The 12,500-nt window shown below is 49.9% G+C and overlaps 1 protein-coding gene and 1 pseudogene across 2 annotated transcripts in view; both read left to right on the top strand.

The window, feature by feature from the left end:
- The window catches only part of sema4f (sema domain, immunoglobulin domain (Ig), transmembrane domain (TM) and short cytoplasmic domain, (semaphorin) 4F), a gene marked incomplete at both ends in the record, with an annotated part of 3,558 nt that extends 2,903 nt beyond the window's left edge, over positions 1 to 655 (top strand). Inside the window, 2 exon segments of the mRNA XM_084463335.1 lie at positions 1 to 412; positions 494 to 655. The exon segment at positions 1 to 412 is cut by the window's left edge and continues 98 nt beyond it. Coding sequence (XP_084319461.1) covers positions 1 to 412; positions 494 to 655 — 574 coding nt within the window.
- Positions 656 to 8,109: 7,454 nt separating this feature from the next.
- LOC311329495 (synaptotagmin-4-like) lies at positions 8,110 to 11,073 on the top strand (annotated as a pseudogene). Its single transcript has 2 exons — positions 8,110 to 8,146; positions 10,120 to 11,073. The product of its transcript is annotated as a synaptotagmin-4-like (transcript).
- Positions 11,074 to 12,500: the final 1,427 nt, after the last annotated feature.

Genomic DNA, 12,500 nt, shown 5'->3' with positions numbered 1-12,500 from the left:
CACCGGGCGCCACCTACTCGCCGTCTACATCCTGTGCTTCAGTCTGGGCGCCATCTCCGGCGGCGTCCTGCTCCACTTCCTGACCCTGCGCGGCATTGGCGGCGGCGGCGTGCGCCCGGGAGGCGGCGGCGGGGGCGGCGACAACTCCCTCTCCTCAGGGAAGGGGCGGGACCTGTTGGGGTCGTCGACCACGCCCCAGTCCCCCAGCAGCGCCAGCCTGCTGTCCGAGGGCTTCCCGCTGACCGAGACGCGGAACGGGAACGCCGGCGGCGGCGGGGGCGGCGCCCACACCGGGAACGGCGGTCTCTACGGCGGCGGCCTCCTCCTCCGTCACCACAACGGCAACGGGAACGGAAACAGCAACGGCGGCTACGCCAACGCCAACTCGAACGCGTCCGGCGTCGGGGGCGGGGTCGGGGGCGGGCTGAAGCTGGCGTTAGCCGCCTCCCGTTCGGCGCCGGAGGCGGGGAGAAGGGAGGGAGGAGGAGGAGGAGAGAGGGGGAGGCAGAGGGCGGGGGGAGACGGGGGTGAAGAGGACGAGGGGCTGGGGGAGGGGCTTGGGGAGCTGACGAAGGGACTGGAGGAGGAGATGGCCGCCATCGTCGCCTTCAAGTGCCCGGCGCCGCTCGCACGCTGCGAGGAGAGCTCCATATGACACACATATGACACACGCGTGACCCAGGGACCGGGCGTTGGCCGGAGGTGAGGTGTGACAGGAAGACGGGACTGGCGTGTTAGAGTGCGTGTAAGACATACGAGAGAGACATTAGTTGGGATGAGGTCCTTGTTAAGTACTTCTACTGTTGCTGCACACGCACATACGTGTAGACTTGCGTGTGCTCCCTTCACATGTGAAGGAGAGATGAGGAGAGAGAGAGACCACTTCAAGACAGTCTACACATATCATACTGTAGACAGAGAAAAGCCATACTCTCTCTCTCTCTCTTTCTCTCTCTCTATCTATCCATCTCTTTCCTCAACATAAAGTCAAAGTCCCAAAGCTCCAGGGGCCGGGAGCCAGAGAGGGGCCCCTGAGCCACGCTGTGCCCAGGCAGACTGCACCCATCCCAGGCACGACTCCTCCCCGAGTCAGCCTCTCACCTCCAGGCCTTTCATGGCTGATGAACTACGAATATATATACACTAAGCTGTCAGAAGGACTACAATGGCCATGATTGTGCTGTCACGGAGGTGAGAGAAGAGGTCAGGAAGTTCAAAGGTCAAGGCTTCGAAGAAGAGGAAAAATCTCAATCCAAATATGATGTAATCTTACAGTGTGTGTTTGTGTTGGTGACGCCACTGTGTCACCCTCTCTTCCTGATGTAATCACAGCTGTAACCACTGCCACAGTCGAGATCCTCTCTACACCAAACCTCATTCAAATACAAGTATTTGAAAGCTATTTTCATTGACATTTAGTATACAGTACAGTGTAGATGTTGGCATTCCTTGTATGGGTAGATGTCCCGGGATTAACGCGCGGTTCAACGCACCCATTGGCTCCCCAGCTTTTGAGTGACAACCACTGCCACCCAATAGGGTTCAATCATTGCACATTGTTAACTCCAGCCGACCTTTGGTAGCGATAATAGCTGATTGTGATTGGACGACCTTATATTCCGTTCCTGTGAGCGCGACGGCCAATGAGAGAGCAATGTACCGGCTTTCGCTACGGACTCACCAGCCACCAAAGTTAACGAGATGAGGAGGAGAGGAGGGCACTGAAAGAAAGAGAGAAAGAAAGGAAGGAAGGAAGGAAGGAAGGAAGGAAGGAAGAAAGAAAGAAAGAAAGAAAGAAAGAAAGAAAGGAAGGAAGGAAGGAAGAAAGAAAGAAAGAAAGAAAGAAAGAAAGAAAGGAAGGAAGGAAGGAAGGAAGGAAGGAAGAAAGAAAGAAAGAAAGAAAGAAAGAAAGAAAGAAAGAAAGAAAAAGAAACAAAGATGCTAAATGTTTGCATCTAGAGTATTCTCCTGTAGTCCCTGTTTCTGGCTGAAGGTGTGTCTGTACGTGCTGTGGACTGTTCAACCCTGCTAAGAAAAAATGTGTTTTTCTACAGAAGAAGAAGAAGAAGACAAGTTACTACTTACTCAGCACTCTGTCGGTTCAGTTCTGAACATTAACCGTTTGTACTGACCTGGGGTCATCCTGTAAGGTCAAGGTCAATGTTGATGAAGGATGTAAGCTGATATAGCCGTATATACACCTGTTTAAATACTGCCTCCTTCCCTCCTCTCCTCTCCTCCCATCCTCCTCTCTTCTCCTGACCGTGTTGTTCTGCCTGTATGTCCAGTTTGATACTGTACCTGGATGGTCAGTAGTTGTATTGTGTTGCAGTGTGCTCCCCTGGGCGCTAGGGGGCGCCACTGCACCACTGTGTCCCTTCGTTCTGCTCTCTCAGTTGTGGCCCGTGGTGGATGATGGGAATGGAGCTTTTCCTTTTCTGTTCAGCACTGAGCTGGATATCAAAAAATAATGGTACGTGTGTGGATTTCTCTCCTGCTCTGCATGTTGGTCTCTCTCTCTCTCTCTCTCTCCCTCTCTCTCTCTCTCCCTCTCTCTCTCCCTCTCCTTCTCTCCCTCTCCCTCTCTCCCTCCCTCTCTCTCTCTCTCCCTCCCTCTCTCCCTCCCTCTCCCTCCCTCTCCCTCTCTCCCTCTCCCTCTCCCTCTCTCTCTCTCTCTCTCTCTCCCACTCCCTCTCCCTCTCTCTCTCTCTCTCTCTCTCTTATTGAAACCCAGAAGAATCCAGTGATTATAACTCTGTCCACAGTTTTCCCTCGTTCACTCTTTGACTCATTTAAATATGTAATGAAAACGGTGTACAGTGAAGATATGTAGGATTCTGAGCTTTTATTTTTATAATTTATATATGATGATGACGACGATGATAAAACTGTACATTTGTTCTTAAATACCTAAATACGTATGGAGCTTTTGTTTGACCGTGGTGTGTGTGTGTGTGTGTGTGTGTGTGTGTGTGTGTGTGTGTGTGTGTGTGTGTGTGTGTGTGTGTGAAAAAGAGAGAGATAATGACGCTTTGTGTAAATAAAAAGCTACCTACCTCCTACTGAGTGTTTGTCTGTGTTCAATGGATGATTATGCTTATGATTATGGATGATTATGCTTATAATTATGGATGATTATGCTGTCCTGTAGCTGTAGTTTCTCTGTTGTGTTAAAGTCCTGTTCTGAGACAAGAATGGAAACTCAACACCAGATGATCAACATCGTTTATCACCGCTGGGAAGATACAGCCCTCAGATAGCATGGCTCTCAACACCATGAAGAACTCAAATAGAGGGCTGTGTGTGTGTGTGTGTGTGTGTGTGTGTGTGTGTGCGTGTGTGTGTGTGTGTGTGTGTGTGCGTGTGTGTGTGTTCGTGCGCACATGTGCTATATTATTAATGAATTATCTATGCATTTTACATCAGTCAAAGCTACAGTCTAGCACTTTCAAACGTGACTGCAACACAAGAGCATAATGTACAGTAGTCTATGCTCTAGCTGACTGTACCTGGCGATTAATCACTGATAATCGTTCTGATTAGTAACCATCTACAGCTGAAAACAATGTAGCACCAAAGCAAGCCGTAAAAGAGAGCAAAACGAAATAGAGTATAAAGTATGCATCACTGTCTTATATTTAAGCAATAAATACTATAGTATTAAAATAGTATGATTATCTATTTTCTACCCTTCTCTGTGCACATTAGGAGAAAAAGAAGTGTCCAGTCACATGATTTACAAGCATTATCATGCACGAGGAAAGGTGTAGGCCTACAATTACGTTTCAAAACACATTCTTTGATGCCATCAGTCCTTAGCTATCTTTCTCTCACTCTCTTCTCCCTCTCATCTCTTGCAATCTGCAGACGCAAGCAGGTTATGTCAGTTGTCATTCATCAAGAATGCAGGCTACTCCTGGACAGAACCCAACATTGATCCGTTTCAGTCGACATACGATACTGTAGGGCCAAGCAGGGTGAACAGGATGCTGTCGTCACACGATGTCCACACTCAACCTTCTAATCAGTCATCGAAAGGGACAGGAAAGCAGAAAACTCACGCCAAGCTTTTCATCAGCTTCCAACACCAGTTAATGAACTTGGCTGAACATTTTGTTATTGACTCTAGTACAGTGGGCTGGATCCTGGAGTGTGAGGGTGAATGGGTGATTGGTCCTGGATGTCCTCACCAACAGAAGCCAGAGTGAGAGGGTGAATGTGATTGTCAGCGGAGCTCTCATCATCATCATCATCATCATCAGAGGGTGCATCCTCTCGCCACCATTTTACACAGACGACTGTCGGAACCAGTTTGAGAACCGACTCAGATACGGCCCACTTTAGGATGATGACAAGAGTCAATCAATCAATCAATCAAAGCTTTATTTATATAGCGCATTTCATACCCAGAGGCAACACAATGCGCTTTACAGAGAACAAGGGAGGTGGGCAGACATCCCACCCCTACATATTCCAGAGGGAAGCAAAAAAACAGTAATCACCCGGGGGCCAGAAAAGTGAGCTGTAAAAATTCTTCCCTGACCCCTCTCAACAAGGCGATCGAGCAAGCTCCAGGAGTATGTTTGTCTACCGGCTAAGAACATTTATGAAGCAATACATTGCATTGAATTACATTTCAGAGTGAGAGAGGCTAAAAACATCATAGGGGAGAGAATATTCTACGGACATGCTACATCATCCACAGTAGACACAGGGGTATCTATCGGACTTCGTGAGGTCTGCTGGTGACAGTGGGGCATCCACTGAACCTGGTTAGAAGATAGGAGGGAGAGAGAGAGGCACCAGGGAGAGGGAAGGCAGAGGGAAGGCAGAGCAGGGTTAGTAGCACATAGAGTCATTCAGACCACACAGATATTGAAACAGGCGACCTGGGGCAGGCTCCTGGAATATATTTGTCTAATGGCTAAGAACATTTAAAGAACAATAAATAATAGTAAATTAAGTTTAAATTAAGTTTTCGGAGCAAGAAAGGCTAAGAGCAAGAAAGGCTAAGAGCATCAGGTCCAGGCCAAAGCCGGATGTGGACTGATGTGTGTCTTGTGTGTACATGTGTGTGTGTACTAAATACTACGATATCCACAGCTCCGCAGCTGACACTGGACCTGGTTAGAGGATAGGAGGGAGAGAGAGAGACACTAGGGGAGACAGAAAAACGGTTAGTAGCACAGTGAGTCATTGAAGCAACACAACAGTCAGAACAAGCCTGTTTCAGGATAACCAGCTTCTGTACACTACTTGATATACATACATTGCATAGCAGGACAAGTATCAATGTATACAGAGGATTCACAGGTAGGTTTGAGGCTGCCTTTCTGTGTCTCAAGGTCCTAGCTAGTGGTTGTAGGCTAGGTCGAAAAGGTACGTCTTGAGGTCTCGCTTGAAGACCTCCGTTGTTTCAGCCCTTCTTAGTCATGTTCCTGTGGTTGACTCTGAACTGGTGTGATACTTTTCTTTAAACATGTGTTTTGACTTCGGCGCGTCGGCCATTCAGTAGAGAGAGTGACCACTAGCCTACTCCATCAGCAGAAAACAACACAGCAGATGTCTTCAACCACATCTCTGTGAAACTGCATTATACGGTTTGACCAGCAGGGGTCAGTCTAGGACCATCCCCACCCACTGAGCCAGTCAGGCTGGAGGGGCCATGGGCTGCTCACTGGAACAGTCCATGCACATGATAGACAATAACAGTCTAGGAGAAATGGGCTCCCATCTACCCGCATGAGATTTATTTGTAACTTGTTTTTGAACCTTGTTTGAGTGAACCTGCTCCTACCTAAGAGTGAACCTGCTCCTATCTAAGAGTGAACCTGCTCCTACCTAAGAGTGAACCTGCTCCTAACTAAGAGTGAACCTGCTCCTATCTAAGAGTGAACCTGCTCCTACCTAAGATTGAACCTGCTCCTACCTAAGAGTGAACCTGCTCCTAACTAAGAGTGAACCTGCTCCTATCTAAGAGTGAACCTGCTCCTACCTAAGATTGAACCTGCTCCTACCTAAGAGTGAACCTGCTCCTACCTAAGAGTGAACCTACTCCTACATAAGAGTGAACCTGCTCCTACCTAAGAGTGAACCTGCTCCTACCTAAGAGTGAACCTGCTCCTACCTACGAGTGAACCTGCTCCTACCTAAGAGTGAACCTGCTCCTACCTAAGAGTGAACCTGCTCCTATCTAAGAATGAACCTGCTCCTATCTAAGAGTGAACCTGCTCCTATCTAAGAGTGAACCTGCTCCTATCTAAGAGTGAACCTGCCAACAAGCAAACAACTGTATTTCTAATCTCCCGTCAAAACATGGAAAACAGGTCCTGACCTGATGTGTGTATGGGTGCGTGCGTTCGTAAGGGTGTAGCGTAGAGCAGGTGTGTGTGTGTGTGTGTGTGTGTGTGTGTGTGTGTGGTGGGGGGACTAATGAGAGGCATACAGCTGTGTCCTTAAGTTTTGTTTACCGCTCAGCCTGTTTCATATGCCCCTCCCCCTTCTGGCACATTAACTCATATCTGAAAAACCCCAGACATGTTTTCACCAGAGCGCTAACTCAGCGCTGTGTCCCGAGGCATCAAGTCATGTTCCAATCGAATATTTACAAAAACGCTGCCGGCTGAGGTGCCTCCTGTTCATATCCAATGATGAGAACTTTTCAATTTAGTTAAACATTTACTTTAGCTCAACAGCGTGGCCACAGCCTACGGTTCACAAATGCAACTGTGTCATAACAATGTGCGTCACATAACAATGTGTGTCCCATAATAATGTGCATCCCATAACAATAAGCATCCCATAACAATAAGCATCCTATAACAATAAGCGTCCCATAACAATAAGCATCCCTTAACAATATGCATCTCATAACAATAAGCATCCCATAACAATATGCATCTCATAACAATATGCATCCCATAACAATATGCATCCCACAAAACCAAGTGAGGGTAACATAAAGACTGTATTAGCAGCAGGGGTGGCTGTGACTCATGAGGTAGAGCGGGTCGTCCAACGATCGTAGGGTCGGCGGTTCGAATCCCGGCTCCTCCTGTCCACATGTCCTTGGGCAAAGACACTGAACCCCAAAATTGCTTCCAATAAGCAGGCTAGCACCTTGCATAGCAGTTGCCGCCATTGGTGTGTGAATAGGGACTTTAAACTCTCGATTTCAAAGACAAGCCACCAGCTCCTGGTGTCCAGGTCAACGGTGGCACAAGGGGGTTCATATAACCTGGGATCTATAATCATCAGGGTTTCTAGACCTATTACTCTCTCTCTCTCTCTCTCTCTCTCTCCCACACACACACACACACACGAACGTGCGCTTCATCGACAAACAGTCAATCAAGTGAAATTGACCGGGTCTTTGCTTGTCGCGCGGTTTCACCGAGACAGTGATTTCACAGCGGGCGATCGTCACAACTACGTCAGCGGCGATGAACGAAAGGAAGGAGGGAGGAGGGAGGAGGGAGGAGGGAGGAGGGAGGAGGGAGGAGGGAGGAGGGGGGAGGGAGGAGGGAGGAGGGGGGAGGGGGGAGGGAGGAGGGGGGAGGGAGGAGGGAGGAGGGAGGAGGGGGGAGGGAGGAGGGAGGAGGAAGGAGGAGGGAGGAGGAAGGAGGGAGGAGGGGGGAGGGAGGAGGAAGGAGGGAGGAGGAAGGAGGGAGGAGGGAGGATGGAGGAGGGGGGAGGGAGGAGGAAGGAGGGAGGAGGGAGGAGGGGAGGAGGGAGGAGGGAGGAGGGAGGAAGGAGGAAGGAGGGAGGAGGGAGGAGGGAGGAGGGCGGTGAGCGGGGTGGTGCCGCCTCAGAAAACCCTCGGAGCGGCAGAGCGGCAACACGAGCAGGGCGACAACAGCGCAGGGAACGGAAACAAGTCTACCGCCGTTTATCACCCTCCCGCCGTACCTACCGAATGAACACGACGTTTGAATTATTAAACACGATACGAATTAATTATTCAAGATAATCAAAACCAAGAAGCTACTCTCAGTCGAGGAGATAGACCGGGGAGGAGGAGGAAGAGAGAGACGGTTGGTTGAGCGGTGGACTAAGCGGAAGCCTCGCGCACCGTTTCAGCACCTTGGACAGAGCGCGCGCGCAGGAAACATGGCTCCGGTGTTTGAGGAAGGAACGGAGCAGATCGGTAAGTTAAAAAACCAAACTACCGGGAGTGGGAGGTCGTGGGGGGGAAACGGGGGGAAAGCACCTGTTTCTGGGGGATTGGAGCGTGTGCGTTTACAGCAGGTGGAGGGTTTGGGCCACCCGCGCGAGCTCGTCCGTCTGCCCGTTACCCCCCTGTGACGTTCTGCTTTCTGCTCCTCGCGCGCACATTCAATCCGTGCTTTAATTTGATTTTCTTAACAAATAGAATGTATACGATTATAAATTAAGTATTATTATAGTTAATGTTAATAATATCATTATTAGCAGTAGGCTGAACGGACACGTCACGCTCTCCATAGGGCGTTTATATAGTGCGCGTGCCACGGGAATTAGAATAGGCTACCATTCATTTTCTTGGTAGAACGGATGATTTAGGGTCAATATTTTGTATTGATTGGTTAAATCAGCTGTTTTTGGTATCATAGGAGCCCCCTGGATCACTGTGTCACATGAGTGGATTCCTGCTCTGTGTGTGTGCGCGCGTGCGTGTGCGTGCGTGTGTGTGTGTGTAGTTCCATTGGGCGCCCCCTCACTGTAGGAAATTTCCAGTTGAATCCCTAGAGGAGGACTTCGTTTTCACTGCAGGAGAATCGTGTGTGTGTGTGTGTGTGTGTGTGTGTGTGTGTGTGTGTGTGTGTGTGTGTGTGTGTGTGTGTGGCAGAGAGGTGGGGTTGCTGTTGCACAATCGATGAAACTGTCTTCGTGGCAGCGTAGCCTACTGATGCTACAAGGCCGATTCAATAACAGCTCACTACTGTACAGATATTACATCCACCTGTGATCTGCATTGTAGCTTTAAAATCCAAATTGTTTCATTATAACATTATCATTTTGATTTCATAACAGCTTTCCTTTCGTTGGGTTTATTAAGAGAATAAAACAGGGGTGTGGTTGTAGCCTAGGAGGACGCCATTGGGCTGGGAGCCAGAATTGTCAGTCTGTTTTGGAGCTAATTCAATAAAGTTTTACAATTCCACATGACTCTGTGGTAATCAAGAGGGTGATGGGCGATGCCCAACCCTTCTGGAGACCTCTCTCTCTTTCTCCTTCTCTATATCTCCATCTCTCCATCTCTCTCTCTCTCTCTCCCCCCCCTCTCTCTCTCCCTCCCCCCCCACTCTCTCTCTCTCTCTCTCTCTCCCTCTCTCTCCCTCTCTCTCTCTCTCCCCCTCTCTCTCTCTCTCCATCATTCGGACTGTATATGGTCTTGATTATGATGAATCCACATGGATACATAGAGTCATATGGGTCAGATGCTGTTGGCTGCTGTTACTAGTGAATCAGGACAGCGTCAGTCTGCCTGTCATCAACATGGTGAGCGCTCTCTGGTGCAGCCCGTCAGCACTCAGCCCAACTACTATAGAACTACAATAACAGTAGGACTAGCTGTGATGGAACCTACATATGAATACGGCATGACTACAATGTGATTCATACATGTGCTTTGTTTTTGTCTCCGCCCTCTCCTTCTCCATCCCCTCTCTCCTTGTTCCCTTTTCCTTCCCTCAATTCTCCTTACCCCTTTCCTTATCTTTCACTCCTGTCCTTCCTTCCTTCCTACCTTCTTCCTTCCTTCCTTCCTTCCTTCCTTCCTTCCTTCCTTCCTTCTTCCCTTCCTTCCCTTCCTTCCTTCCTTCCTTCCTTCCTCTCCTTCCTTCCTCCCATCCATTCCTTCCTTCCTTCCTTCCTTCCTTTTCTCCTTCCTTCCTTCCTTCCTTCCTTCCTTCCTTCCTTCCTTCCTTCCTTCCTTCCTTCCTTCTTCCTTCCTCTTCCTTCCTTCCTTCCTTTTCTCCTTCCCTTCCTCCCTTCCTCCCCTTCCCTCCTTCCTTCCTTCCTCCCCCTCCTTCCTTCCTTCCTTCCTGCCTTCAATCCTTCCTTCTTTCCTTCCTTCCTTCCTTCCATCCTTCCTTCCTTCCATCCTTCCTTCCTACCACCCCCCCCCCCCCCGTATAGCGGAGGTACCGGTCAGCGTAGCGGGTGGTCAGTGTGTTCGGCCTCGTCTTCAGCGTCTCCATCTTCGCCTGGATCTGCTGCCAGCGAAAGAACTCCAAGTCCCAGAATGCACCGCCCTACAAGTTCGTGCACATGCTCAAGGGGGCGGACATCTACCTGGAGAGCCTCGGCGGCAAGAACAAGTTTGCCGCCGCCACCGCCGGCACCGTCGTCCCCGGCAACGACGCCAAGACCGACGTCAACGGCAACTGCAGGCAGCAGACGTCCCCCAGCCCGACGGGGGGGGGCGGGGCTCGCTGCACCTGGAGCTGGAGAAGAGGGACCTGAACGGGAACTTCACCAAGAACCCGCAGAACCACAACCAGAACCACAACCAGAACCAGGCTAAAGTCCGCAGCTCCCCGGATCTGGAGCTGCCGCCGTCCCCCCCATCCGGGGGGCTTCGCCCCCTCCTCTCTGACCCCTGGCCTCCTCCTCCTGCAGCAGCCTGTCCAGCCACGCCCCCACCCCGGCCCCCCAGGAACCCCCCCGGGAGGAGGCGCGGAGGAGGCGCAGGACGCCAGCCTGGGGACCCTGTCCTTCTCCCTGGACTACCAGGCGGAAAGAAGGCCTTCGTGGTGCACATCAAGGAGGCGCGCGGCCTAACGCCCACCGACGAGCACTCGCTCACCTCCGACCCCTACGTCAAGCTGACCCTGCTGCCGGAGAGGAAGCACCGCGTCAAGACGCGCGTCCTCCGCAAGACGCTGGACCCCGCCTTCGACGAGACGTTCAGCTTCTACGGCGTGCCGCGCGCCCGCGTGCCCGAGCTGTCACCTGCACTTCAACGTGCTCAGCTTCGACCGCTTCTCCCGCGACGAGGTCATCGGCGAGGCGCTGGTGCCGTTGGCCGGGATCGACCTGTCGGAGGGGCGCGTGCTCATGACCCGCGAGATCATCAAGAGGAACGTGAGGGTGAGACGTCTTCATCGTCGTCATCGTCGTTACGATACTCGCCGTAATCGCTGTCGTAATTGTAATCATCGTGCACAGTTCCATCATACTATAATTTGTATAATTTGTTGCCATTAAGCGCACCGTCATCATCATAAAAGTCTTCATAATTAACACTGTAACACACCCGCCATATGTACAGTACAGTCAATCTCTCATCTTCTGCTCCCCTCGTCTCATCAAGACCAGCTGAATCATCGTTTCTCTAACGACGCTGCTCTGTCTGCCTACTTACAGTATGTTTATATATTTATATACTGTACAGTGGAGGCATCTGAGTCTGGATAATCTGGATATTAATCTGAGAGGTTCACCCACAGTCATGTGATTAGACAGCCGTCTCCACAGCTAATGACACACAGCAGTAATGGGTGGAATATTACATTACATTACAGTCATTTAGCAGACACTTTTGTCCAAAGCGAGTTTTCCATAACATATACTTCTATAACTTAAGTATTATTGTAGTATTACTGTAGTATCAGCGTAGTATTATTGTGTTATCACTGTAGTATATCAAAACCGTAGTAATATTGTAGTATGTACTCTAGGTATGTAGTATACAGGGAAAGGCAGATGATTGGACTCTGGACCAGGATATCATAATGATTGTTCGTGTATCAGTATGGATTTTCCATGGAGTTGAAATTTCAGCCGGACTAGAGTGTGTGTGTGTGTGTGTGTGTGTGTGTGTGTGTGTGTGTGTGTGTGTGTGTGTGTGTGCGTGTGTGTGTGTGTGTCAGTAGTACAGGCTGTTATATGATAGTATGATAGTAGTAGTAGTACGATGCTGGGAAAGAGATGGGTGTTTCCTTGCTAATACCCCAGTCTAGTACCCTAACGCTCTCCCTCCAACACCGAGACAACACCACGCACACACACACACACACACTGGTCCTGTGAGGGATGGGAGAGGAGGAGGTGTTATTGCCTCAGGTCTAGTCTCAGCAGGTGGAAGGTTCTTTGTTGTGTTGCGCTCGACAATTATTTTCCAGGAAGAGAGAGACAGACATTGAAAGAGAGAGAGAGAGACAGGAAAAGAAAGAGAGAGAGAGAGAGACAGAAAAAGAAAGAGAGAGAGAGAGAGAGAGAGAGAGAGAGAGAGTCAGGAAGACAGAGAAAGAGAGAGAGAGAGAGGATAGAGAGAGAGAGAGAGAGTCAGGAAGACAGAGAAAGAGAGAGAGAGAAAGAGGGACAAAGAGAAAATGTCTGAAAAAGACTGGGTGTGGATTCTCTTTGTCGAAATGGCCTCTATGTGGATGTGATTAGAGAGAGATGAGTGTGTGTGTGTGTGTGTGTGTGTGTGTGTGTGTGGTGTGTGTGTGTGTGTGTGTGTGCTGTGTGTGTGTGTGTGTGTGTGTGTGTGGTGTGTGTGGTGTGTGTGTGTG

Source organism: Borostomias antarcticus (genome assembly GCF_949987555.1).
Source record: "Borostomias antarcticus genome assembly, contig: scaffold_870, whole genome shotgun sequence".
Classification (NCBI taxonomy): Eukaryota; Metazoa; Chordata; class Actinopteri; order Stomiiformes; family Stomiidae; genus Borostomias; species Borostomias antarcticus.
This window is presented reverse-complemented; position numbering and strand designations above follow the sequence as displayed.